This window comes from Euleptes europaea, chromosome 21, assembly GCF_029931775.1.
Source record: "Euleptes europaea isolate rEulEur1 chromosome 21, rEulEur1.hap1, whole genome shotgun sequence".
Lineage (NCBI taxonomy): Eukaryota > Metazoa > Chordata > Lepidosauria > Squamata > Sphaerodactylidae > Euleptes > Euleptes europaea.
This window is the reverse complement of record NC_079332.1, coordinates 10,870,223-10,892,620: the sequence shown is the minus strand read 5'-3', so window position 1 is coordinate 10,892,620 and position 22,398 is coordinate 10,870,223. Positions and strand designations below refer to the sequence as shown.

Genomic DNA, 22,398 nt, shown 5'->3' with positions numbered 1-22,398 from the left:
GGGGGAGCAGCAGGCCCCACGCTGCCGTTTGTCCTCCTACGTCAGCAATTACACAATGTTCGTAGAGAGGTCCCCTGGCGGCCGGCAGGAAATGCAGGAGGCGCTTTCCTGAGCCACACTGTTCAGAGCTTTGACCACCACCTCTGGCATGTGATCCGTTATCATTTTCGGACTTATTAAAATGTTGCCAAAAGCAGTTTCTTTGGACCAGCTCGCGCTGTACTTGACATCTGAAGAGCACCATCTGAAAAATAAAAATAAAGGGTATGCACATGAACACATACGAAGGTGCCTCGTACCAAATCAGACCCTTGGTCCGTCAAAGTCAGCATTGCCTACTGAGGCTGGCAGAAACATAAAAAGGATGCATCCCAGCTATAGTCTCCAAATAATTCTTTGCACGGTGACAGCAGAAGACTGTTTCCACAAATTATTCATATTGCCTAGTTCTGGAAAGCTTTTTGTCTCAAAAAAAAATCTCATATGGTAAACTGAGGAAAAGATCCCCTTTGAAACAATCAGTCTGTGATGAGCTCCATAGAGAAGGGGCAAGCAAGGAAGAAGAAGCAAGAGTTGGTTTTTATATGCCTATTTTCTCTACCGCTTGAGAATCAAACCGACACCCTGTAAGATAGGTGGGGCTGAGAGAGCTCGAAGAGAGCTGTGACTAGCCCAAAGTCACTCAGCTGGCTTCATGTGTAAGAGTAGGGAAACAAATCCAGTCCACCAGAGTAGCCTCCACCGCTCATGTGGAGGAGTGGGGAATCGAACCTGGTTCTCCAGATCAGAGTCCACCGCTCCAAACCACCGCTCTTAACCACTACACCATGCTGGGGGGAGGCAGGGAGCATATTGGTACGGCCCCTATTTACCTCCTTGGGCTGTTTTCTTCGATGATGTGGATGATTCTGCCTGGGAGGAACAAGGGAGGATAACGAGGAGAACTGAGAGGCGACTCATCCCCAGCTAGAGAGGTGTACGAAGGTGACCGCTGACCCATGAGGTTCTCTTCGGCAAGGAGAGGCTGGGTCAGAGCAACCTGGTTTCGACCATCCAGTTCAGTGGGGAAGTTATCAGGGTCTCCTCCAAACACTTCATACCAGCATCCATGCAGCAGGATCTGGTACTGGACGATGGGGGGGGGGGTGGAATAGAAGGGACACGTGAGAAATGAGAGTCATTTTTGCAAGTGGGATCGTACTGATTTGCGCACGCATCTTTTTTTTATATAATTTTTTTTATAATGAGGGTACAGAAAAGAAGTTGGGAAAGGAAGGGGAAATGATAATAAAGACTTGATATCTGTGTCCAAGTAACTTTAAAACATTACATACAAGCATCCTTCGTCTATCCTTGTCTTACCCTGATTATTTTATTATCAGAAAGTTAAAAAATGTATCCAAAAGTAAAAAATATTTATTTAGTATTTTCTAGTCCCCTATCAGTCACTATATGGTTATATTTTATATACTCTATATTCTATCTTCTAATTATATTTGAATCTAAGTATTATATTTTTCAATTTATCAACTTAACTATATCCTCTAAAAAATCAAGGAATTAAAATCCGATGAATATCTTTCATATAAAGGTTGCCATCTCAACTTAAAATCGAGTTCCTTTTTACCAAACACGTAAATTTTGACATCAAAGCACACATTTTGAAGAACATCAACACCTACACTAATTCTGTGCTTTTCCAAAATAGGATGTGTGCGTTTCTTGAGTAGAAGAAGAAGAGTTGGTCTTTATACCCTGCTTTTCTCTACCCTTGGAGTCTCAAAGCAGCTTACAATCACAATCCCTTCCTCTCCCCACAACAGGCACCTTGTGAGATAGGTGGGGCTGAGAGAGTTCTGAGAGAATTGCGACTGGCCCAATAGGCTTCATATGGAGGAGTGGGGAATTGAACCTGGTTCTCTAGATTAAAGTCCGCTGCCGCTCTTAAACACTACACCACACTGGCTTGAATCTGTGTCTCCACCCCCACCACGCAAAATGAAAATCAGATCCAAAGACGAAACATCTTGAACAAGTCAGTTTTGATAAAAGCGTTCTATCACAAAGCCAGTACAGATTCACGGAGGGCCGCTAAGGCTTATATTAGTCAAATGGGAGTTGACTTTCCCCCTCTTACTCACGGCTGATCTTCCTCCCTCCACACACATTCCAAAATACTGCATCTCAAATTGTACTTGAAACTACATTTTCAAAGGGGACCTACTGCTAGTTTAAAAAAATCCCTAAGCCTGCTTGAGTGCACAGAGCTAGTTCTTTACGTAGCACCAGACTACTCAAGAAAATCTCTGTGTGTCCATTTATGTCAGATTCAAGCCGGGGAGGGTCAAGGGAGGGGGTAGCAGAAGTTCAGAAGGCAAGTTAAAAAAAAAGTCTGACCAACCCCAACTTAGGATGAACACATGAAGCTGCCTTATACTGAATCAGACCCTTGGTCCATCAAAGTCAATATTGTCTACTCAGACCGGCAGCGGCTCTCCAGGGTTTAGAAAGAGGTCTTTCACATCACCTCCTTGCCTAGTCCCTTTAACTGGAGATGCTGGGGATTGAACCTGAGACTTTTTGCATGCCAAGCAGATGCTCTGCCACTGAGCCACAGCCTCTCCAGGCTGCCACCCCAGCTCTCTTTAATTTTTTTTTTACCTTGGGCCTGTTACAGTTTGCAACTATCCTGATGATCCTTCTCTTCAGATCTTCCATATTGGCCATGCTTAACCTGTTTGATACACAGTGATGGGGGGGGGGAGAGGAGGAGAGAGAGACATCTTTAGAAAGTGGCTCTAACTAAGAAGAATAAGAATTGGTTTTTATATGCCGACTTTCTCTACCACTTAAGGAAGAATCAGACCGGCTTACAATCACCTTCCCTTCCCCTCCCCACAACAGACACCCTGTAAGGTATGTGGGGCTGAGAGAGCTGTGACTAGCCCAAGGTCACTCAGCTGGCTTCACTTGGAGGAGCAGGGAAACAAATCCAGTTCACCCGATTAGCCTCCGCCGCTCATGCAGAGGAATGGGGGATCAAACCCAGTTCTCCAGATCCACCGCTCCAAAAAAGGTAAGGTAAAGGTAAAGGTCCCCTGTGCAAGCACCAGGTCATTCCTGACCCATGGGGTGATGTCACATCCTGACGTTTCCTAGGCAGACTTTATTTACGGGGTGATTTGCCAGTGCCTTCCCCAGTCATCTCCCCTTTACCCCCAGCAAGCTGGGTCCTCATTTTACTGACCTCGGAAGGATGGAAGGCTGAGTCAACCTTGAACCAGCTACCTGAAACCAACTTCTGTTGGGATCGAACTCAGGTCGTGAGCAGAGCTTTTGACTGCAGTACTGCAGTCACAGGGCTCCAAACCACCGCTCTTAACCACTACACCACGCTGGCTCACTAAGATCATCCTCTTCAAATAAAGCCTCACAGTTTGGAATCCTTACCTTGGGACAACATCCTTGCCAACAATGACGGAGATGATGAACTGCTTAGTGTAATCCGCAAGTGATTTACTTAAAATGGGGAGGGAAAAGAAAGAAGTACATGTTAAGCTGGTGGTAGGTTGAGTTACCAGCACAGGCTTGAGCCTTCATACCAGTGTTCCAACCAACATTTGCTTCTCATATTTTAAATGAGCATGGAGGGAGCTGTTCCTGTTGGCAGCAGAGGATAGGACTTGCAAGAATGGGTTTAAATTACGAGTGGAAAGGTACCAGCTGGATATTAGGAAATAGATTTTTTTACAGTAAGTGTGGTGGTGAGCTCCCCCTCACTGGCAGTCTTTAAGCAACGGCTGGACAAACACATCTAGGATGATCCAGCATTGAGGACTAGATGGCCTCCATGGCCCCTTCCAACTCTTATGAGTCCAGCCAGCTATTTCACGCAACCTCAGCCCCCATCGCACATGGTTTTAGTCCGTGTGAGCCCCGCGACACCCAACATTGCCTTTTTCATGGTCAGGTGGGACCCCTCCTCCCTTTTTCACCAGCGGAAAAGCTGGCTGGATCCAACCCATGGTCTGTCACCGATTCTGAAAATCAGCCTTAGAAAATGAATATAAAAAAAAGTCTGCAGGGAAAAACCTACAATGAGAACCAAAGCTGACTAATTCACACCGATTCCTTCTAAACGGACAACGGTTACCATTTTTCCCCCCGTTGAAATTTATCACAATCTGGTCTTTTCCAGTCACTGGAAAAGACAGTCATGCTAGGAAAAGTTGAAGGCAGCAGGAAAAGAAGAAGACCCAACAAGAGATGGATGGACTCACTAAAGGAAGCCACAGCCCTCGATTTGCAAGATCTGAGCAAGGCTGTCAAGGAGAGGTCATTTTGGAGGACATTGATTCATAAGGTCGCCATGAGTCGGAAGCGACTTGGCAGCACTTAACACACACACAATCTGGTGGGAGGGAAGGCAGCATGGTACAGCCCGATCTCGTCGCATCTTGGAAGCTAAGCAGGGTCAGTACGTGGAAGGGAAACCTCCGAGGAAGGCAATGGCCAACCACCTCTGCTTCTCACTTGCCTTGAAAGCACCTTGCTGGGGTCACCATAAGTCAGCTATGACTTGACATTACTTTACACACACACAATCTGGGTGGGGATTCTCTCATGCTTCTTCGTGGATTTTTATACATCTGCCTCTAAAGTAGAAATATAAAAACTGCCTCTTACCTCAATAAGCCACCCGGTGGAGAAAAGGCATAACATCTCAGTGTCGGGAAAGCATTTTTGAGCATGATGGCCAGTATGGAGGCAGTTCCTGCTCCTAAGCTGTGGCCAACTACGACCAGCTTATACTCCTAGAAGCAAAAAACAGAGGTGTTAGAAAGGCAGGGAGAGGTGCCATGGCTCAGTGGTGGAAAACGCGCTTTGCGCATGCACAGGGCAGACGCTGGGAAAGCCCCGGAAAGCCCATGCCAACCAGGAGAGCGTCTGCGCCACGACACCGCACTGCGGCGCGCAAGGAAAAGGGAAGTATGGACACGGCAACTGCGACTCACGGGAGCGATGGTGAAGGCTTGATTCAAAATCCCATCATTGATTAGTTTTCTGTAGATGTAGTTGGCAGCCTGTGTTATCCCCTAGGAGACACGGAATCACAAGCTGATGGGAGCGACAGGCAGTGCCACCAGAAACCAGCCCGCGTTTGCAGTACAAATCATGGAGCCTTGGCAGCAGCTCTTTTGGGAGTGGTCACCCCTCAACAACAACTGCCCCCCCCATGTCATCCTCCCATTCTACTCCCAAGCTGTCTGCCACAATTCTCCTCCTGCCAGTGTGGGGACATCCAATCTGGCAGCAGGCACAGAACTCTCCCCCGACACACACACACACCACCCTTATGGATGCATTCAATTCCTGAACCAGCCTCTTGAACACATGAAGCTGCCTTATACTGAATCAAACCCTCATCCATCAAAGTCAGCATTGTCTTCTCAGATCGGCAGCGGCTCTCCAGGGTCTCAGGTAGAGGCCTTTCACATCACCTACTTGCCTGGTCCCTTTAACTGGAGATGCCACTGGGGGTTGAACCTGGGACCCTTCTGCATGCCAAGCAGATGCTCTGCCACTGAGCCATGGCCCCTCCCCAAATAGCAACCCAAATTCAGAAAGACAAATGCTACTGACAACAATTTGAACAATCTAAACCCAAGGCAAGAACTAAACAAACATGGGACTACAGTTCCCTACTAGCTTTACTGGTGGCTCTTCAGCAAGAACATAGAGAGAGAGAGAGAGAGAGAGAGAGGGAGGGGGGAGAGAGAGGGGGGGCTAGACAACTGATTTCATGGCATAGCTCTTTTTCACTCACAACGCGCCACATCCATTATTCCTTAACTAGATTCACTAGAAAACAATTCCCAGAAACACTTGCCGACCTTATGTACAAGACCGTTTTCCAGAACATCTTCCAGAGTTATGGTTTCGCAATCTGCCGAGAGATCCGTGAGGACATCCTGAATACAAAGAAAATGAAGCACGGATGAAGTATTTTTCACTGCTGGCTGGATCTGGTTGAGATCGACTGTCATAGTTGCGCAGAGAAGATGTCAGCAGCCAAGAGAGAATCCTCACAGCAGACTTCTGACTACTAGGGTGTCTTCAGATATTTGCATGTTGTATCGGAAGCTGCAGGTTTGTTTTAGCATAGACGGCGCTGAACATCACATTTGCAAAATAAAAAGGTGTCTTCTCACAAAACATGCCCACATTGCCTGAACTTGGGTTTGCACTTACCGAAAACACTGCTGATAGGCATGAAAATAAAGTATGTTATACGGCAGGGGTTCCCGACATGGTGCCCATGGGCACCACAGCGCTCGCCAACACCTCTTCTGATGTCTGCCGTGTTTTTAGGAAATGGGCGGGACCAAGTAGGACTTTTGCCCAGCTTCTGATTGGCTGTGCAAACTTTTTTTTAATGTTGCTTTGGCGGCAGCTGCCACCACAGCACAAGATCCTAATCTGTGTTAATAAAGTTAAGCTGTGGCGATCGTTTCGGGGCTGGCTCCACCTCCTGCAGCATCCATTTTGTGGCTGAGCCCACCGTGCTGTGTCAGAATTGCAAATGTGCCCACACGCTCAAAAAGGTTGGGGCCCGTTATACAGGGCAGTGTATACACACATACCAAGTATTTCATGTATGCAGCCACTTAAAAGGTAAAAGGTAAAGGCCCCCTGTGCAAGCACCAGGTTATTCCTGATCCATGGGGTGACGTCACATCCCGACGTTTCCTAGGCAGACTTTGTTTACGGGGTGGTTTGCCAGTGCCTTCCCCAGTCATCTTCCCTTTACCCCCAGCAAGCTGGGTCCTCGTTTTACCGCCCTCAGAAGGATGGAAGGCTGAGTCAACCTTGAGCCGGCTACCTGAAACCAACTTCCGTTGGGATTGAACTCAGGTCGTGAGCAGAGCTTGGACTGCAGTACTGCAGCTTACCACTCTGCGCCACGGGGCTCTATGCAGCCACTTACAGCAATATTATTCTTGTACAGGTATCTCATTGCCTTAGTGCACAGAGGCTGCCTCTTAAGCCCCACCTCAATTTCCTCCCCACCCCCACCTCATGTTGCTTCCTCCGCATTTCAGAACGAACCTCCTTTGATCACCCACCAGCAAATCCACACATCTGAGTTGTGCAAATAAAACATTACCTCAAAGGACAAAGTCCCTCTCACAGCAACCACGATTGCCTCTTTCTTGTGATCCAGCGCAACAAAGAAGGGGATCTCAAAAATCTGAAATGCAAGAAAGGATGCGTGAAAAAGGGAGGGACCCCACTCGCTGTGGGGAGCTACTTTAGTTCAGAACTGCCCTCAGATGCCTCCAGGAGGGTTTATATAAAGCAAATCACAAGGGAGATATCCACTTAATTTTGGTATCTCTCCCTGACAATCATCTCTGCGTATGGAAGTCGCACTTTTAGCCATCATGTTAGTGGCCACAGACAGACACATCTTCCGTGTAAGTGTCCCCAATAAAAAGCCATTTATGCTGGTGGCCATCACATCAACAGTCAATTAACACCTTATAGTCAATTTCACCTTATAGTCAATTTCACCTTATGACCTGGACCCTGCCCAATCAACAAGCGAAACGGGGCAGGGTTTTTCCCACTTCCCCCACTGCTGCCGCCCATGAAGCCCATGAAATTCTATTGCTAGAGCTCGGGGAGGGAGCATTCCTTCATTTATGCATTTATTTATTAGTCTTATAGCCCACCCTCCCTGGCAAAAGCCGGGCTCAGGGCAGCTTGCTTGGTAATAAATGCAGTAACACTTCATAAGCCTATTAAAACAATGAATTAGAAACAGCCCTGTAAAACCACAGAGATCACATCTATCTCCGGGGCATTTAACTGTGACATAAGACCACAGCAGGGCCTGCAGGTGGTTCAAGTAAGAGGCAGAACCTGTCCATGAGATGGAAGCATTCAGGCAGGGTGGAGTAGGGTAGGGAGGAAACTGTATGAAGGAAACTGTAGCTGACCTCAACCACAGGCCTGGTGGAGTAGTTCTGTCTTGAACACATGAAACTGCCTTATACTGAGTCAGACCCTCGGTCCCTCAAAGTCAGTATTGTCTACTGTCTACTCAATCTGGCAGTGGCTCTCTAGGGTCTCAGGCAGAGGTCTTTCACATCACCTACTTGCCTAGTCCCTTGAACTGGAGAGGCCAGGGATTGAACCTGGGACCGTCTGCATGGCAAGCAGATGCTCTACCACTGAGCCACAGCCCCTCCACTAATATGAAGCTGCCTTATACAGATTCAAACCCTTGGTCCATCAAAGTCAGTATTTGTCTACTCAGACCGGCAGCAGCTCTCCAGGGTCTCAGGCAAAGGTTTTCCACATCCCTCCTTGCCTAGTCCCTTTAACTGGAGATGCCGATGATGGAACCTGGGACCTTCTGCATGTCAAGCAAATGCTCTACCACTGAGCCATGGCCCCTAACAGGCCCTGCGGAACTCGATAAGGTTCCGAAGGGCCCTGGTCTCATTGGAGAGATTATTCCACTGGGCAGGGGCCCATTTAATTTCATTTCTTAGTTTTTTATCCTACCGTTTCTCGACCAGAGTCAGGCTCAGGGCGGCTCACAACCAGAAAATAACAGTATAACAGCAATGCATCGTAGTAAATACAATAGATTATACTTAAAGCCTATTAATTAAAAACCTAAAAATTTCAACAGTTCTAAAGATTCCAGATGGTGACTCTCAGGTTAACTCCAGTGACAGTCAGCCAAGGAGGAGGAGGAGGGAGAGGGTAGGAATAAAACTGGAGTCGGGTAGGGAAGCTAGCTGAGATGGAACCATCCCTGCCCTCAACCACAGGCCTGGTGGAACATCTCAGTCTTGCAGGCCCTGCGAAATTGAGCCGAGACCCGCAGGGCCCAGGTCTCACTTGACAGAGAGCTCCACCAGGCTGGAGCCAGAGCTTAGGAACAGCCCAGGGGTCAAAACCAAGGGAAGAATTGGCAAAAAGCACTCCTCTGCTGACAGAGATACCCTTCAGTTGCTGGAAACTGGCTGCAGGGCGCAAGGAACACAGCAGTAGGATCAGTTAAGAAGAAGAGTTGGTTTTTACATGCCGACTTTCTCTACCACTTAAGGAAGAATCAAACCGGCCACAAGAGACACACCCTGTGAGGTAGGTGAGGCTGAGAGAGCTCTAAGAGAACTGTGACTAGCCCAAGGTCACCTAGCTGGCTTCATGTGTAGGAGTGGGGAAACCAACCCAGTTCACCAGATCAGCGTCCGCCGCTCATGTGGAGTGGGGAATCAAAGCCGGTTCTCCAGATCAGAGTCCACAGCTCCAAACCACCACTCTTAACCACTGCACCAGTTTGTATTTTGAACAAGGAATGATGTTTCCTAGTCATTGTTAAAAGTGATTAGGCAGAGAAGGCCACAATGTGATAGAAACACAACTGTTTGAACTCTGAAGTTTTTGGTCACTAAAGCCTTTCCAGGCATTCTCATGAGGTCAAGTTCTTTGTGTATAAAATGAATGCAACATCAAGCCGCAGAACTTCCTGCCATGGGATGGGATGAAGACCCCTTGCATCCATGGCTTCCCACCCACTGGAAACTCTTGTGTTTCCATGCCAATCAAGAAATCACAAAGAATGAACACACACACACATACAAATCTAATCCGTCAAAATGACATACTCTATTGTGAAAGCTGATGTGGATGAAGTCTCGGTACTGCAGTCCCGTTATTTTTAAGATGGATCCAAAGTGCATGTTCAGACAGTCGCCACCGATGATATCTGTCTCCACAGGGTTGCCTCTACAACTGAGAAACAAGACAACCAACAGCGAGACTTGAAAATTCAAACCAGTGGGATGTCCTTCCGAGAAGCACACCTGATCCTCCAAAATACAGTCTACATTTCCTGGCACGTGACCCCACAAGCAGCAAAGTAGCTGCCAGGATTCTTAAAGACATATACAGCTCATGATAGGAAATGTTCATATTTACATTTGATTTCCAGTAGGCCAGTCCAACAGTACGCCTTTCTCAAGTGCCTTTTGATTGTGTGTGTGTGTGTTTTCACACAATTGTCCAGGGGCAGCCACGCCTATGGTCCCAGGCACGACTGAGCCTGTCAGCCTAGGACAGGTAGCCTTCCACCCTAACGCTGCAGCCCCCTTTCATGACGCTGGCGCTTCCCACCCTCTGCAAGACCATGACTGACCAAACACGGCTGCAAGGAGATGGCCCAGCCAGTTTTGACAGCAACCAGTAATGCAGGAAGGACTGCCAGCAGGCTCCCGATGATTTATGACAGGCACCGGGAAGTGCGTGTGGATCGTCGTGCTCTGTTTAAAGAGCGGCCTGCAGGCAGCCAGAGATGAACTCCTCCATCTCCCTGCCATACTCTAAAGGCTTGGAGGTGCAGGGGAGAGAAATGTAAGCCAGGGGTGCCGAAATCAATTGTTACGAGGGCCGGATATGACATAAATGTCACTTGGTCGGGCATGGCCATGCCTCACCAGGCCAGATTTACAGTGGGGGGGTTGGCTCGTGGGCTGGATAAGAGCTCTCAAGGGGCCGGATCCAGCCTGCGGGCCTTATGTTTGACACCCTTGATGTAAGCCCTTCCTTTCAAATTCTGAGAAAAGGCCTGGACAGCCAGGGGATTTGGGGAGCCTGACCCTCCACAGACCGTAGTAGCTTGAACACATGAGGCTGCCTTATACTGAATCAGACCCTTGGTCCATCAAAGTCAGTATTGTCTACTCAAGACTGGCAGCGGCTCTCCAGGATCTCAGGCAGAGGCCTTTCCCATCACCTACTTGCCAATCTCTTTAACTGGAGATGCCGGGGATTGAACCTGGGACCTTCTGCATGCCACGCAGATGCTCTACCGCTGAGCCACGGCCCCTCCCCTAAACTTCCCTTACAGACATTTATGGTCAAGGTGGAACTTGGAGAACGTCGACTGAACGGACTCCTCAGGCTGCGTGCCAACCTACCAGTCACCTTTAAGCTTACAGAGCGCCGTGAAAGGATTAGTCCAGATGTAGTACGGCCAGCCGTAAGCGGCTTCGGCAAACTTCATATAGTGAGCAGCATTTTCTATCTCGGTGTCCAGATCGTCCACCTGGGGAAAGAGCAGGGAGACAAGCTGCAGTTTATGGTGGCCTGTTGTTTCCAATGTAAAGAAAATGAACAGAATCGAGGCAGCACCCGTAATGCAGAGTTCCTGGCCAGATGGAGCCAGTGCGGAGCTCAGTTTAACATAGAGTTTCCCTGTGATCGAAAGGAGACTAATTGGTCTAAAGTTCGATGGAATTGTATGGTCTCCCTTTTTGTGAATGGGAACCAATATCGCTCTGGTCCATGCCTCTGGCATAATGCCAGTTCTGTCCACCCAAGTGAACAATTGAGCCAATAAGGGTGCCCACCAATTGGGATCTGCTTTAAGTACTTCTGAGTCTAATACATCTGGGCCCGGGGCTTTCCTTGGTTTTAGGTGAAGAATTAATTAACTTATTTCTTCAGGAGAGACAGGCGACCATTCTGGTGTACATTAGACACCCTGTGAGGTAGGTGCAGCTGAGAGAGCTCTGAGAGAGCTGTGACTAGCCCAAGGTCACCCGGCAGGCTTCAGGTGGAGGAGTGGGGAAACCGACCTGGTTCACCAGATTAGCCTCCACCGCTCATGTGGAGGAGTGGGGAATCAAACCCGGTTCTCCAGATCAAACTCCACCGTTCCAAACCACCACTCTTAACCACAATGCTGGCTCTCAGAAGGGGGAAGCAGGAACGCTCTACTTTTCAGAGGTGTCTCCAAAGCGTCAGATACGACTGGCATCAACACTAGCCTCACAGTTCCTTTGGCTTTGGGATTTCACAAGTTTCCAACAGACAGACTTGCTAGGGCAGCTCACAATGCATCCAGAACAGCTGAGAGAGCCATACATTCGTCTCAGAGCGGATGTTTTTCCGAGGATCCGGGAGGCTTACCGCAGGAGACAGCGGGGAGCGAGTCAGCACTTCCTCAGGCTCTTTAGGGCAGTTTTCTACCTTGTCTTGCTCCTGGTGGAGCAGAGTCAGGCCTGCTGCTACATCACTTGGCACCAGGTCGGTGTCCTGCAGAGAGAAAGGGACGAATCCTTTCAGGCATGAAACCGATGCAAACAGGTGCATGCATCTGCAGAACGTGCCTGGGAACAAAACCAAGATGCTTCCCAAAATCTTGATATTATATTGCCTCCAGACAGACGTTCACTCAGTGTGAGCCAGTAGGGTGCAATGGTTAGGGGTGTCAGGCTAGGACTGAGAAGACCTAGGATTACATTGGCAGGGAAGGCTGCATGGTATAGCCCGATCTTGGAAGCTAAGCAAAAAGCTAAGTAAGTAGGTCGGTAGTTGGAAGGGAGACCGCTAAGGAAGACCTTACAGAGGAAGGCAATTTGGAAGTCTCTTGTTGGGGTTGCTATAAGTTGGCTGCAACTTGACACCACTTCATACAAACACACAGGTTTAAATTAGGGTTGCCAACTTCCAGATGAAGTCTATCATGACCCCGCCCTGACCTAGATGGCCCAGGCTAGCCCAATCTCATCAGATCTCGGAAGCGGAGCCAAGTCAGCCCTGGCAAGTCATAGAATCATAGTTGGAAGGGACCACCAGGGTCATCTAGTCCAACCCCCTGCACAATGCAGGAAATTCCCAACTATCTCCCCACACCCCCAGTGACCCCTACTCCATGCCCAGAAGATGGCTAAGATGTCCTCCCTCTCATGATCTGTTTAAGGTAAAAGAAACAGCATTGCTGACAGATGGCCATCTAACCTCTGCTTAAAAACCTCCAGGGAAGGAGAGCTCACCACCTCCTGAGGAAGCCTGCTCCACTGAGGAACCACTCTAACCGTTAGAAAATTCTTCGTAATGTCTAGACGGAAACTCTTTTGATTTAATTTCAACCCACTGGTTCTGGTCTGACCTTGTGGGGCAACAGAAAACAACTCGGCACCCTCCTCTATATGACAGCCCTTCGAGTACTTGAAGATGGTTATCATATCCCCTATCAGTCTTCTCCTCTTCAGGCTAAACATACCCAGCTCCTTCAACCTTTCCTCATAGGACTTGGTCTCCAGTATTTGGATGAGAGACCTCCAAGGAATACCGGGGTCGTGACGCAGAGGCAGGCGATGGCAAACCACCTCTCAGCGTCTCTTGCCTTAAACCCTACAGGGTCGCCGTAAGTCCGCTGTGACTTGATGGCCCTTTCCACCACCACCATAATGCCTCCCTTCTTACTGAGAAGTAGCTGCGGAAGAGCTCAGCGATGCTGGTGAAAGCAACCCTGTGGTCGTCGTTTTGCACGATGCAGCAACACAGTAACCGAATCCTTTTCTCCCAGACTCGAGTTGCTGTCTTCTTGACATTGTAAAACAGCTGGTCTGACTGGCTGCTCTCCAAGTTGCGACTGGGACAGTCAGAGAGGGTCAGGGTCTTTTTCCCGCCAAGCGGATCGAAGACTACGACAACCGCCACGACGGTGAAGACAACGATTATCCAGCTGCCGAGCAAAGAGGAAGAGGAGCCACATCAATGCAGGTCAAAGTTGAAACAGCTAGTCGGCAAACAGAGGTGAACATCCTTACCTCGCAATCACTGTCCCAAAAATGGCGTTTATCACCGTCCTGTCACAACTGATGCGGTGGTCCGACACCCAAATGGCTCCCACAATAGCCCAGATCAGCTCGGGCAAGAAGAGGGCCAGGCGCAGGTAGAGTAGTTTAGGAAGGGACTTCCTCGGTCCAGGATTGGAAATTGTTCCTGAAATGTATAGCTGTAGTGAGTGGCATACAAATAAAATGAGTCCAGAAGTTTTCAGAGCAGAAGCATTATTTTACTATGACAAACAGCAAAAGTGGGTGACGTGTCATTCTCTAAAGCAGCGAATCAGGTCTTCCACAGAGAAGGAAGAGCTTTCTATATCAGGGCACTCACATGAACACATGAAGCTGCCTTCTACTGAATCAGACCCTTGGTCCATCAAAGTCAGTATTGTCTACTCAGACCGGAAGAGGTCTTCCACATCACCTACTTGCCTCGTCCCTCTAACTGGAGATGCCAGGGATTGAACCTGGGACCTTCTGCTTGCAAAGCAGATGCTCTACCATTGAGCCACGGCCCCTCCCTAGGTACAATCCCCTAGGTACACAGTAATACAAGATACAATTAATCAAAAGAAAACACACACACACAACCTTATGAGTACTGTAGACTTGTAACTAACAGAGAAAGGGGTGTGTGTGGAGAATCCAAACTTTTTTGTTCCCTTTCATGTTATAATGGACTGTTTACAGCACCAATCTTTTTTTTCTGTTAACAAAAATGCACATAGCATTATGCTTTAGCTGTACAAATTCCAAGAGTAGCTGTGGTTCCTTAAGGTCTTGTGGTACCTTAAGAAGAAGAGTTGGTTTTTATATGCTGACTTTCTCTACCACTTAAGGCAGAATCAAACCGGCTTACAATCACCTTCCCCTCTCCACAACAGACACCCTGTGGGGTAGGTGTGGCTGAGAGAGCTCGAAGAGAGCTGTGACTAGCCCAAGGTCACCCAGCTGGCTTCATGTGTAGGAGTGAGGAAACCAACTGGGTTCACCAGATTAGCGTCCACCGCTCATGTGGAGGAGTGGGGGATCAAACCTGGTTCTCCCGATTAAAGTTCACCGCTCCAAACCACTAATCTTAACCACTACACCATGCTGGCTCTAACATGTTTTCCACAACCTAAGCTTTTCTTTTGTGAGGCAGAACCCACTTCATCAGATGCACGAAGCATTGAAATCAATGGGCTTAGAAGGGTAAAACTCTGCTTAGAGTAGACCGTACTGCAATTTTTCTGTAACCATAACGTACTCTCAGGTGCCATTTACCTTGCATGCTGATATACACAATAGATAATAAAGCAGATATGATGACTGCCAAGAGAATGAGGAGGACCAGAAGGTAACTGTGCAACAGCCTCCCACCAGGACAGTCCAATTGCGACTTGTGCATCGCATACAAAACCAGAATACCAATCCACCTATGGGGAGGAAATTAAAGAAGGATTAAAGAGCAAAATAAAATAAAATACAAAGGCATCAGTGAGGAAGGAATGTTCGGAAACCCTGGCAGAGAAACATCTTAATCTAAATTCACAGCGGTGAATACAGACACACACACGAACCCAGGGAGACAGAAATCTAATCCGTTCGATCAGATTGTCTGAAGAATCTCACTAGAGTCTGTAGCAGTTTTTCTGCAGCAGAGGCAAAAAAAAAAAAGTCACGGCAGATCCTTAACTGCAGCACCTGCCATTCAAAATAGGCCAGACATATTTAAACCAATAAAGTAATCTCCCTTCCACATACAGTATCAATTAAACCATCTCTTGAAGCGTAACAACCAATTAACGTGACGCAAGCAGTTAGCTCTTCCAGAAACAGAGCACTTGCGGAGGTTGGTGCTTGCCTAGAGTAGCTCATACTTCCGTGTTGAGAAATGCCAAAAAGCGTTCAAGCCGGTGGTTATATCCCACCCAACTTTGTGGCTTCTCTCTTGCTCATTTAGGCTTGTGTTGGGCCTCTCCTCTAGTTCTCTGTCTCCTGAATATCTTTTTTCAATTACAAATTATTTATTCTTGAAACCTCCAGCATCGTTTCAGTTGGGAGTCATGCCAGGTGAACAGGTGGGACATGCACACTGACTTCCTTCCCAGCATCTCAGGTTTGAGAAATGACGTAAGGTTTATGCGCTCTGCAAAGGGCAGAATGCCACAGTGTGAAGTGGGCGTCCTTACCAGCTCATTCTGATGAAAAGTTCGAAGGCTCCTGGGAAGACAAAGTCATCGCTGCCAATGGCCCAGCGCCTCCCGAACATCACCACCCCAGGCATTGCGGAGACCCTGCCTGTTAACGCGCCTCACCTCCTGCAGAAGAACAGAGATAGCTAAAGGATCTTCCCGGGCGCACTTCTGCTCAAGTCGCCGTCCCACCCCTTCATTGGCACGGCTGCTTTTCTTCTGCACGTTTCCCAGCTCTGCAATACCTTTTTTCACAGATGCCGGTCAGGATCGAAAACAAGATGCTAAATGACGTTCCACAAGCATCACAACATGGGCGGTTTTATTTTCAAACCCTTTCCTAATGATCTCTAGCATGGAGCCCACCTTTCCCTCAACCATTCAGTGCACACAGATACGACACAAAAGCCACCTAGAATCAGAGAGTTGGAAGGGACTAACAGGGTCATCTAGTCCAACCCCTCTAGAATGCAGGAAATTCACAACTACCCTCCCACCACACCCCAGTGACCCCATCTCCATTCCCAGAAGATGGCCAAGATACCCTCCCACTCATGAACTGCCTAAGGTCATTGAATCAGCATTGCTGACAGATGGCCATCTAGCCTCTGGTTGAAAACCTCCAGGTAAGGAGAGCTCACCGCCTCCCGAGGAAGCCTGTTCCACTGAGGAACAGCTCAAACTGTTAGAAAATTCTTCCTAATGTCTAGACGCAAACTCTTTTGATACCTCAAAACTCTTGTGGTACCTCAAAGGGCTTGCTGCGGCATAAGCTTTTGTGGACCGAGACAAGGTCACGCCACATTAAGATCCTTCCACAGCCTCAGTTAATTTTTCTATAATAGGCCTCTTGAATTTCATACACCCCATCACTCTGCAGGGCCCAGTTCTTTTACTCCACACCCACTCCTGTGGGAAAATCCAGCACTTAATTTACCACCATAACAAGGCACTGCACACCCAGCCGCATTCTTGGCTGTGGCAAGCGTCTAATTATTTTGCATATTCATATGCTGCCCTTCAGGCTACCCAAGGCTGGCTTCCTTACTGGCAACCCTACACCATGTGCTTGGAGGTAGACTGCCTCTGGACAGGGAGGCTTCATTCAGCTACGGCAGCTCAGGGATGCTGACCTTATCCCTCCATGAATCCAAAGGATATGAACACATGAAGCTGCCTTATGCTGAATCAGACCCTCGGTCCCTCAAAGTCAGTACAGTCTACTCAATCTGGTAGTGGCTCTCCAGGGTCTCAGGCAGAGGTCTTTTACATAACCTGCTTGCCTGGTCCCTTTAACTGGAGCTGCTGGGGATTGAACCTGGGACCCTTCTGCATGCCAAGCAGATGCTCTACCACTGAGCCACAGCCCCTCCCCAAAACAAGTAAAGCCATAAACACACAAAGCTGCCTTATACTGAATCAGACCCTTGGTCCATCAAAGTCAGTATTGTCTACTCAGACCGGCAGCAGCTCCCCAGGGTCTCAGGCAGAGGTCTTTCACATCACCTACTTGCCTAGTCTCTTTAACTGGAGATGCCATGGATTGAACTTGGGATCCTTCTGCGTGCCAAGCAGATGCTCTACCACTGAGCCATGGCCCCTCCACTAATATGAAGCTGCCTTATACAGATTCAGACCCTTGGTCCATCAAAGTACCTATTGTCTACTCAGACCGACAGTACCTTTCCAGGGTCTCAGGCAGGGGTCTTTCACATCACCTACTTCCTTAGTCCCTTTAACTGGAGATGCCGGGGATTGAACCTGGGCCCTTCTGCATGCCAAGCAGAGGCTCTACCACTGAGCCACAGCCCCTCTCCAGGGTCTCAGGCAGGGGTCTTTCACATCACCTCCTTGCCTAGTCCCTTTAACTGGAGATGCTGGGGATTGAACCTGGGCCCTTCTGCATGCCAAGCAGAGGCTCTACCACTGAGCCACGGCCCCCCTCCCTGATACCCTGATTAGCTTCCCTCAGGAGAAACTCCCCTCAGTTTCCCTTTTTGCCACAAGGACCCCCCCCAATCCACCTCCTTCCTTGCCCCCCCCCGACCTGCCCCCATTACCTGAGGACCCCTAGCTTTCCCCCTGCTACTAAACTCTCCCCACACACAAACACACACAAAACCTTCCTTTCTACCTCTATTAAAAACAGTAATATTTGCCCCCCCCCCATAAATGGCTGCCCCCGTCCCCTCAGGGGGCGCCCCCCCCCACGAGCCACAGCGCCCCCTGCTGCAGCTGTAGAATCTCCCCGCGCCGCCTACCTTCGCCAAATGCCCGGATGCGGAGCTCGGCGCGCGCGCCCCCCTCTCACCGACAACGCGGCGTCATGACGCACTCACGTCCCCCTCCCTTGACATCCTTTCGGCCCGGCCGCGACTCAACCGCTTCCCGGCGGGGTCGCCTCCTCGTACGCATGCGCGCCGGCGTGGGGGGACGGCCCGTTCGTGACTGGGGGGAGGAGGAGGAGGAGGAGGAAACGCGCCTGCGCAGAAGCGGGGAGGTGGAGAAAAAGGGCTTCTCCTGCCAAAGAGGTAGATTTTTTTGAGATAGGGTTATATTCCGGTTCTGATTAGCTAAGCAGGGAGCCCGTTCACTTTACTGCTTCGGCTCAAGCTTTTTGAAGTATTTTGCTGTGTTTTTCTGGGGACCAGCTTGCAAAATAACCCCACGCAAGGTGTAATGACCCGGTGCTTGCACAGGGGACGACCTTTGCCCAACGTCCCTAGCATAGAATATCAGATTAGTTGACACCGAACAATTTATTCTTTAACTGAATTTCCCCTCCGTTTGTAGGGCTTATAAATATTTAGCATTCGTGAGGAACAGGGTCCCCCCCATCCCCACGGCTGTTTGCAGAGGCAAAGTCAAGCCACACAGTTTGAAAATGTCTGGAGAAAAAGTCACATGAACACATGAAGCTGCCTCATGCTGAATCAGATCCCTGGTCCATCAAAGCCAGTATTGTCTACTCAGACTGGCAGCGGCTCTCCAGGGTCTCAGGCAGAGGTCTTTCACATCACCTGCTTGCCTGGTCCCTTTAACTGGAGCTGCTGGGGATTGAACCTGGGTCCCCTTCTGCATGCCAAGCAGAGGCTCTAGCACTGAGCCACAGCCCCTCTCCAGGGTCTCAGGCGGAGGTCTTTCACATCACCTGCTTGCTTGGTCCCTTTAACTGGAGCTGCTGGGGATTGAACCTGGGTCCCCTTCTGCATGCCAAGCAGAGGCTCTACCACTGAGCCACAGCCCCTCTCCAGGGTCTCAGGCGGAGGTCTTTCACATCACCTACTTGCCTAGTCCCTTTAAACTGGAGATGCCAGGGATTGAACCTGGGACCTTCTGCATGCCAAGCAGATGCTCTACCACTGAGCTGCTACCCTTCCCTATCCTCAATTATAGGGCAAGCGACGGAGCTCAAAAAGAAAATATGATTTTCTTTACAGGCTTGAAAAGAACAAAGGAGGCAAAGGTGGGAGTCAGGTAAGTATCCTGACTGGACAAAATGTAATAAAGGGTGGCTCAGGATCCTGAGCATCCTGGCTGGGTGGGGGTATGCTTGGAAGCATGTTTCGCGTGAGCCACAGTTGGGGTTTTTTATATATATATAAATTTTTATTGTTTTTCATTTGATATAATAACATGTAAATGAGCAGATAATACTGAAGTTAGTATAAAACAGTTAAAACATGTAACATTGTTAATAACAACAAAAAAAGAGGAAAAAATTAAACTGACTTCCCCCTCTCTCTTGTCTTAAAATAAATGGTGTATACCTTTGCTAACAATACTAATCCCCCTTATTTTTTTAACTAACAGATACTTATATTAATCTTACCATTTTCATTCAATACCTTAATTTTATCATATTGACATATATTTATAAGGGATTAAATCAATGAATATCCTTTAAAAGGGCCCTTCAAAAACTGATTTTCACAGTAAATTCTCCACGCCTCCCATTCCCCCCACAAAAATTGTACATTATCATTTTGATTAACCAAAGCTGTGAGCTTCGCCATCTCCGTCAGTTCCAGCATCTTAAGCTACAGTTGGGGTTTGATGGACAGTTCAAACTGTACAAATCTGAACATAAGAACATAAGAAAGGCCCTGCTGGATCAGACCAAGGCCCATCAAGTCCAGCATCTTTGTTTAGCTGTGCTACCTTTTTTGGGAGTATAGGGCGCGAATATTTCAAAGCATCCGAGCTGTAACACGGCCAATTTTAACATCTCCCCCCCACCCCAGCCCCGCTTTTATCCTCCCATAGAAGAGCCTAGCATCTGCCACTGGGAACCGGAAATCTTGTTTGGAGAACCATTTTTTGCCTGCCCGTGCCCCTACGACCTGTCTCGTTTGCATGGCTGTCAAGACTTCGCGCATGCGCACAGCTGGGGGAAAGCGGAAGAGCGCCAGTGCTGGGCAAAGGTCAGCCACCAACCTGGCTGCTTGGTTGTGGCAGAGCGGCTAGTTCTCATGGAGGCGAAAGTGTGTGTGTGTGTGTGCTTTTTGCCATCAAGCCAATTTATGACGATCCAGTAGTTTTCAGGGCAAGAGACGCTCAGAGGTGGGTTGTCATTGCCTGCCCTCTGCGTACCAAATCTGGACTGCCTTGGTGGTCCTCTAGGGTTGCCAGCTCCGGGTTGGGAAATACCTGGAGATTTTGGGGGTGGAATCTGAGAAGGGTGGGGTTTGGAGAGGGGAGGGACTTCAGTGCCAGAGAGTGCGATTGCCTGTGGCCGTTTTCTCCAGGGGAACTGATCTCTATTGCCTGGAGATCAGTTGTAACAGCACATCTCCAGCTACCACCTGGAGGCTGGCAACCCTAGTGGTCTCCCAATCAAATACTTACCAGGGGCAAACTTGCTTACCTTAAGATCTGCCCAGAGAGGGGCTCTCAGGTTAGGATTCCGTAGCATGTTTGCAACACTGCACCTGTGCCATGTCTACTTTGCAAGGCTATTTTTGAAGCTTACGGTTAGTATCTTTAAACTTAATTGGCTTGTTCACTCATTAGACTTTGTTTGGCATGTGTATATTAATGCACACGTATTTGGAGGAGTGTGTAGGAGGGCACGTATGAGTGGCGATGTTGACATTGACCTCTGCGTAGGATGGCTTTAATTATAGTAACGATTTGCAAGCTTAAAGTGTTTATCTCCAATAAAATGGACAATTTAATAAAAGCTCACCATTTCCCCGGGCAGTAAATTCTCCCCCCCCCACACACACACACAATGAACTTAGAAGGACTTCTGAGTAAATTCTGTTTGGGTGGCCCTAATCTAATAGATCACAATATTGTGGAGATACACAGTGTCCCACCCCTTCACTGCTTTCATCAAAATCTGCCCTTCTTTCTAGTCCTTATATGCAAAAACCCTCTCAAATGGGGAGGAAAAGCCATAACACAAATGAATGTTTTCACAGCCATCCTCAAAGACTTCTAGCACAAGACCTGCTTTACATAGACCCCACCCCCCACAGTCAGTTAGAAGAGAGGATAATATACCTTCTAAAAAAAATGACTGAAAGGTGTTGCTCAATATCCCCCAATCTTTAGTTGCTATACACAGGGTGGGGTGGCTTTATCCTGAGCATTATACCATTTGTGGGGGGGGGGGGGGAGGCAAGATGGTTTTATCCAAACTGTACGTTCAATGAATGAGACAAAACAATAGAGTGAGAAAATATATTTGCAACACGTTACACATTCATCTGAGCAACAAGCAAAAGATTGAGGCGGAGGCCTGCATTTCTCCAGGTCAAGAGTTAATTAAATGCAATCGATATGTATTGTGAAGGAATTTATTGTGCCATCGATTTGAATCAAGGCCCTGTCACCTTTCTGCCTTCCCCCATACTCCCCCCACCCATTCCCCAACGCTGAAATCCAAATTGGGTAAGCAAAAAAGGGGAGAAAAGCATCTCAAACCCCTCCCCCTTCCAGCCTTTCCAGCATGTGCATCGAAAAACTAATTCAGCTAACTATGATCAGTGTCCAAACAACTTACTAATCAAGGGATTTTTATGCTTGAATCACGCAACTGAGTTCCCTCCATAGTCATGTGACCGTGTGCGTGTTTAAATGGTCGGGATAAGGGTGGAGATTCAGTGGCGTGTAAAGTGTTTCACAGGAACTCTTTCTGCCTCCCACAACACAGGCAGGCACGTTATAATATTCTAAATTCTACTTACAGCCATGAGGGCGCAGTAAAAGACCAATTCGTGCCGAGGCAACAAAGTGTTTGTGCTTTTTAGTCTTTTGCTGTTACAACCCAAACTAATTATCAGACAACCCGTACATCGCAACTGTTCATCGAAACCGGCGGCCACGGAGGCACAAGTCCCAGAACACCACTGCACTGCATACCACGTCATAAAACGTTTATTTAGGATGGTAACACACGAAAAGTCGTCATGCATCAGCTCAGTAAAAAAAAAAGGGGAAATCAATGCAAAGGTGAGAAAGGATAGTACTCGGTGCTGCTGATGGAGGAATAAGGTTTATAAAAAATTACACTAAATTGCTCAAAACTGGCACATTCTAAAACTTGCTTGCAGCTAAAC

The 22,398-nt window shown here is 48.2% G+C and overlaps 1 protein-coding gene and 2 non-coding genes across 3 annotated transcripts; all 3 read right to left on the bottom strand.

The window, feature by feature from the left end:
- Nucleotides 1–48: 48 nt before the first annotated feature.
- DAGLB (diacylglycerol lipase beta) lies at nucleotides 49–15,959 on the bottom strand. The gene is made up of 15 exons (XM_056866324.1): nucleotides 15,830–15,959; nucleotides 14,922–15,073; nucleotides 13,638–13,812; nucleotides 13,291–13,552; nucleotides 11,992–12,117; nucleotides 10,998–11,125; nucleotides 9,687–9,813; nucleotides 7,169–7,252; nucleotides 5,895–5,972; nucleotides 5,016–5,096; nucleotides 4,687–4,814; nucleotides 3,451–3,519; nucleotides 2,662–2,734; nucleotides 873–1,126; nucleotides 49–244 (listed from the first exon to the last, which is right to left on the bottom strand). Exons 1-15 carry the CDS (start codon nucleotides 15,922–15,924, stop codon nucleotides 49–51), a joined length of 2,028 nt encoding a protein of 675 aa, XP_056722302.1. The 5' UTR covers nucleotides 15,925–15,959.
- On the bottom strand, nucleotides 8,181–8,255 carry TRNAG-GCC (transfer RNA glycine (anticodon GCC)). The gene has a single exon. It is a non-coding gene; the product is annotated as a tRNA-Gly (tRNA).
- TRNAA-UGC (transfer RNA alanine (anticodon UGC)) lies at nucleotides 14,102–14,170 on the bottom strand. The gene has a single exon. It is a non-coding gene; the product is annotated as a tRNA-Ala (tRNA).
- Nucleotides 15,960–22,398: the final 6,439 nt, after the last annotated feature.